This window comes from Gekko japonicus, unplaced genomic scaffold (genome assembly GCF_001447785.1).
Source record: "Gekko japonicus isolate JY-2015 unplaced genomic scaffold, Gekko_japonicus_V1.1 scaffold915, whole genome shotgun sequence".
NCBI classification, from domain to species: Eukaryota; Metazoa; Chordata; class Lepidosauria; order Squamata; family Gekkonidae; genus Gekko; species Gekko japonicus.
This window is the reverse complement of record NW_015173149.1, coordinates 359161-364556: the sequence shown is the minus strand read 5'-3', so window position 1 is coordinate 364556 and position 5396 is coordinate 359161. Positions and strand designations below refer to the sequence as shown.

The following is a 5396-nucleotide window of genomic DNA, read 5'->3' as shown; positions in this document are numbered from 1 at the left end:
GAGCTGGCCACGCCCAGCAGGAACTCATTAGCATAACAGGTCACACCCAATAGCATAAACTCATTAGGACTGGCTACATTAGGGTGTGTAACCTAACATGCAAAGGAGTCCCTGCTGCAAAAAAAGCCCTGGGTTTTGACAACAAAGGAAGTAAACAGAATAAGAAGGGAAAGGTGGGTGTGGCTGAATGACCACACTTCTGGTAACATGGGGGTGTGGCCTAATGGGCTAATGAGCGGTGCTGTCAGGGGTGTGGCCTAATAAGCTAATGAGTTCTTGCTGTTGGGTGTGGCGTATTATGCTAATGAGTTCCTGCTGGGCTTTTTCTACAAAAAGAGCCCTGATACAGGGGTGTCAAAAATACAGCCCAGGGGCAGGAAGCGGCTCCATCCTGGGGATCTTATCCAGCCTGCAAACAACTGGCGTGGGGGGGGGGGACAGGTCCACGGGCGCACACAGTGAAGTGTGTGTTGAAGCTGTCAAGAAATGAAGCCCTGCCCTTAACAGCCCAGACAAGCCCAGACAAGCCCGATCTCGGAAGCTAAGCAGGGTCGACGCTGGAAAGTACATCAATGGGAGACCTCCAAGGAATACCAGAGGCGGGAGGCGGGGGCAAGCTTTATTTTTATTCATCCCCTTAGTAGGGGTTGGTCACCAAGACTGCCAGGTGCGCGCACACACACACAGTCCAGGGCTCTTTTTGTAGAAAAAGTCCAGCAGGAACTCATTAGCATAATAGACCACACCCAACAGCAGAAACACATAAGCATACTAGGCCACACCCCTGACAACACAGCTCATTAGCATATTAGGCCGCACCCCCGTGTTTCCAGAAGTGTAGTCATCCAGCCACACCCACCTTTTGCTTCTTATTCTGTTTACCTTGTTTGTTGTCAAAACCCAGGGCCTTTTTTTGTAGCGGGAACTCCTTTGCATGTTAGGCCACACACCCTTGATGTAGCCAATCCTAATGAGTTTCTGCGTTTGGGTGTGGCCTGTTATGCTAATGAGTTCCTGCTGGGCGTGGCCAACTTGGGAGCCAGCCGGAACTCCGTTCCTGTGCGTTCCTGCCCAAAAATAGCCCACACACACACACACACACATATCTATGAAAAAATACCAAAAAATACCAAAAAAAAGAAAGGAAAGGAAATGGCTAAGGGGCAGATATGGTATAGTCTCGCATATGATTAAGTGCATTTATTGGGGCTTTTGTGGATTCCCCAGTAAATCAATTGCTTTCACTCCTAGGAATCAATGGCTTTTGTTTGTATTTTGAGTAAAAACAGTATCGTCAATTGGGTTTGCCTGTATCATGTATAAAGTTTATATCTCCAGTACTTGGCATGACTGTCATGCTCGGGGTCCGCCCCAGGTCTAGAAACCCCGGTAGCCGTGTTGAAACATGAGGAGAGGAAACGAGCGCCTCAGATTGGGAAGGTCTGGGGTTACGTCACCCCAGCTCCCTTCCTCGGACAGACCTCCATTCTCTCTGGGTTGTTTCTGAGGTCAATCCTCCATTCCTCCCCGGCACTCGTCAGTTTCCTCCTTTTTATAGCCCAGCTTCACCCCTTGGTGACTCCCCCTTCTGGTTATTACTAATCCTATAGGCTAGGTCACCTGCCCATCACCGTGCTCTCCTATCCCAGTGAACTTCCTCTTCCTTAGGCCCGCCTTCCTTTATAACTAGTGCTGTGTGGGTGAGGGAGTGTCTACTTCCTGTTTGTGCAACGGGGCCAACGACGGCGTCCTCGGCACCAGTACTCCTCGGGGGTAAGGCTGGAACGCGCCAACTGTCCCGTTCTCTCAACCGTGCCCTCCCCCCTTCACATCTCAGGTCACCCCCATCGTGTTCCTTGCCAGTCCGTTCCACCGTCTTCTGTCTTTCCGGGTCTCCCCTGCCCCGCGGTGGGTGTTGAGGGAGGGGATTGGGGTCTCGGGAGGTGGCCAGCCCACCATTCTTCCTGGGGAGTAGTGGGAAGCTCAGCGCAGGTAGCACCAGTCCCGCTGCAGCGGCCCATAAGGCCGCAGAGGACCCCGCAGCGGGACAATTACATTTTAGGGCATATGTGGCCCGGCCTGACAAAGTAACATTTATGTCAAATCCGGCCTGTGTAACAAATGAGTTTGACACGTCTGGATAACTTGCAGACACTAGGGTCCTACGATGTAATTCCTGCATCGTTTAATGTATCGCGTTAATGCTTCAGTTTTGTTTCAGCTCTGTTTTTTAGATTTCTGGTTGGTTCCACAACCCTCATCCTATTGCACTGTTCACTACATACCCCATCTGTCAGTTGTATCGACGCACACTTTCATATCCACCTTGAGTCCCGGTGAGAAACGGGGACTGTACAAAACGTAAATCGATTAAACATAAAGATACGTAAAAATGAAAATTTAAAATCACAGTTTAGGAGCGCTTTAATCAAACGCAGTCCTCAATGAAGCCGTCTTCCGCTGCCTCCTAAAAATCAAAAGTGAGGGGGACGGGCGCACCTCCCTGGGGAGGCTGCTCCATAATCGCGGGGCTGCCACTGAAAAAGCCCTGTTTGTTGCAACACAGAATGGAGTAAACAACCAGTAGTGGGAAAGCTCGAGGCCTCCACTGTAGACAGGCCTTGCCTACATCCCATGAGCTGCACTTAGCTATATACAGGGGTCATTTCCTGCCGGAGCGCCCTGGAGCAGCGCTCTAGCAGAAAGGAGCCCAGGCCCCGCCCCCCCGAGTGGGGGGATTTAAATGCCTGGCTTCCCTGCCTGATCTTCTCCAGGGTACCTGGAGAAGGTCGGACAGGGGAGGCAAGCAGACATGGCCTCTTTTCCCCTGAGCCCCTCCGCTTTTGCGGAGAGACTCAGGGAAGGGGGGGGGATTTAAACTTATTTGCATATGCCTTTACTCATTTTAAACATGCCCCTTTGTCAGGGGGTGTGGCATATGCAAATGAGCTCCTGCACCTCTTTTTCTAGGAAATGACCCCTGGCTATATATAACATGAGAAGATGACAGCCACCCGTAGAGGGTCATGTCTGCCAAGGCTCAAATACTCCCCTAGACATTTGCCCTTCCACACGGGCTTGTCTTGGCTTTCCCATAGTCCAGATTCAATGCTGCCTGAACCCCAGAGCAGAAGGTGTTGGCCTCGCTAGCATCATGTTCAAAACAATCGCCTTCCCCGTCTTCACGGCAAGGTCCGTCGACTTCAGTCTTGCTTACCTGTTCCGGTATCAGCGGGGGGCTCTTGGGCTCCTCTTGAGTCTGCCAGGGCGAGACCACAAGGTGGCACTCTTTCTTCCGTACAGGTCAAACTTTCCAGTTTAGAAACGGCAAAATCTGGTTGGAGGAAATAAGGCCGTTATGCTGGGTGGTGTTTTATCTCAGAGAGAGCTAGTGCGGTGTAGTGATTAAGGATGTCAGACGAGTGTCTCAGAGCCCCGGGTTCGAATCCCCGCTTGTGCGATGGAAGCTCGCTGAGCGACCTATTCCAAAAAGAGTTTGTTTCGGTTTTGTATTTATCTGTTTTAAAAATGTACTAGCTGCCTTTCTTCCCTAAGGAGCTCAAGGCGGCTTAGAAAATAAAATATGTTAAAATGAACAAAATTTAAAAACCACAATTCAGAACTGCTTTAATCAAATACAGTCCTAAATAAAATCGTCTTCAGCTGCCTCCTGAGGTTTGAAGGGGAGGGGGCCAAGCGCACTTCCTGGGGAGCTTCTTCCTTAATCCGGGGGCTGCCACCAAAAAGGCCCTTGTGTACCCACCAGACGAGCATCTTTGATTGGTGGGACAGTCAGCAGGGCCCCTCCCTGTGATCTCAGTTCTTGGGCAGGAACATCTGGGAGAAGACAGTCCTTCAGATATACCACGGCCTGGCTTAGGAACAATGACTGGGGGATGCTGCTAGGGTGATCGGACTGGACCTGCCTTTGTGGAGGGGAACGCCCTATCCTCTGGTATGAACAGGGCCGGCTCACTCACTAGGCGAACTAGGCAATTGCCTAGAGTGGGCCGGCCCTTAGGGGCGCCAAACTGCACCCGGCCCCGTAGTCTGGGAGTTTCTTGATTATTTGTGTTTTTCATTCTTCCTAAAATGCATTTATTTTTGAAAATTGGTGGGCGCACGGGGAGGGGGGTGCCAGAAGGGATCCCCGCCTAGGGTGCAAAATAAGCTGGGGCCGGCCCTGGGTACGAACCATGAAAGAGTCCAAGAAAAAGGAGACCAGTTCCTTACCGAGGGAGATCAGAGACTCGCAGTTTCCCTTGACCACATTTTTGTACATCTCCTTCTGCCAGTCCTGCAGGTTTTCCCATTTCTCGTGAGAAAAATGGCTTGAGATTTCCTCCAAGGCAGCCGAGCCCTTAAATTGCAAGCGTTCACAAACATCACCATTGGCTACACAACAGCATTCCGACAGCAAGGCTGGCATCGGGTGTCTCTCCCAAGTGCAGAAAACCAGAAGGTCACAAAATATTTATTTTACGCAGAGTATGAAGGAGGATTTTTACCTCTAGAAGAGTTCTACGTAACTCTGTTCAGAAATTACTATCCGGAATCTGCTCCAAATTATCCTGTATTTTGGGAGAGGCAGTGCGGTGCAGTGGTTAGGATGTCACACTAGGATCTGAGAGTCACGGATTCGAATCCCCACTGATGCCATGGAAGCTCACTTGGTGACTTTGGGCCAGTCACACCCCCTCAGCCTAACCTACCTCACAGGGTTGTTGTGAGGATAAAATGGAGGACAGGAGAAGCCCCCAGCAGCAATGTTGGGCAACATGCCTGCTTCACCTGGAAGTGAGGTGGGCATGCCAGGGCGCCACTCTGGTTTTTGGGCAAAACTCTATGGTTTGAGGCCCATTTTACCACAGACTTTGGCCCAAAAAACAGAGCGTCGCCCCTGATGTGCCTATGTCACTTCCAGGTGACGTAGGGATGTCGTGGTGCTCCTCTCTGCTTCCCGGAAAGTCCCCCCTCATCCCCTGCTGGCGTGTCGTTCTCACCTGGCAACCCTGCTGCTCGTATCTCTGGAGTGTTTGCGTCTGAGGTAGCCACAAACGTGGACTCACAAGGAGCCCGCCGCTGGCCAGGGGCTCAAGGACAGGAGTCCCCCAACAGAGTTCCTTTACGTCTCCTTTAGTTCAGGGGTCCCCAACCTCTTTAACCCCGTGGGCACATCTGGGATCCTGACACAGGGTGGTGGGTGCAACCACAAAATGGCCGCCGTCGATCTCACTTTCCTTGTGCTGCGGTGGCAGCGGCTGCCAAAGCAACACTTAAAAAAAAAAGTCTGCACAGCCAATCAAATCTCCAGTGGCCAATCAGAAGCCTTGCTGGGCAAAAGCCCAAGCTGGCCCCGCCCATTTAAAAAAAACACTTAGGAAACCCCAGGAAAG

The 5396-nt window shown here is 51.3% G+C and overlaps 1 protein-coding gene across 1 annotated transcript in view; it reads right to left on the bottom strand.

Annotated features, from left to right (window-relative positions):
* The window catches only part of LOC107119764 (zinc finger protein 282-like), a 21779-nt gene that overhangs the window by 8280 nt on the left and 8103 nt on the right, over positions 1–5396 (bottom strand). Inside the window, exons 3-4 of the mRNA XM_015422346.1 lie at positions 4234–4360; positions 3218–3334 (exon numbers count right to left, since the gene is read on the bottom strand). Of these exons, the coding sequence (XP_015277832.1) occupies positions 3218–3334; positions 4234–4360 (244 nt within the window). The remainder of the gene's footprint in view (positions 1–3217; positions 3335–4233; positions 4361–5396) is intronic.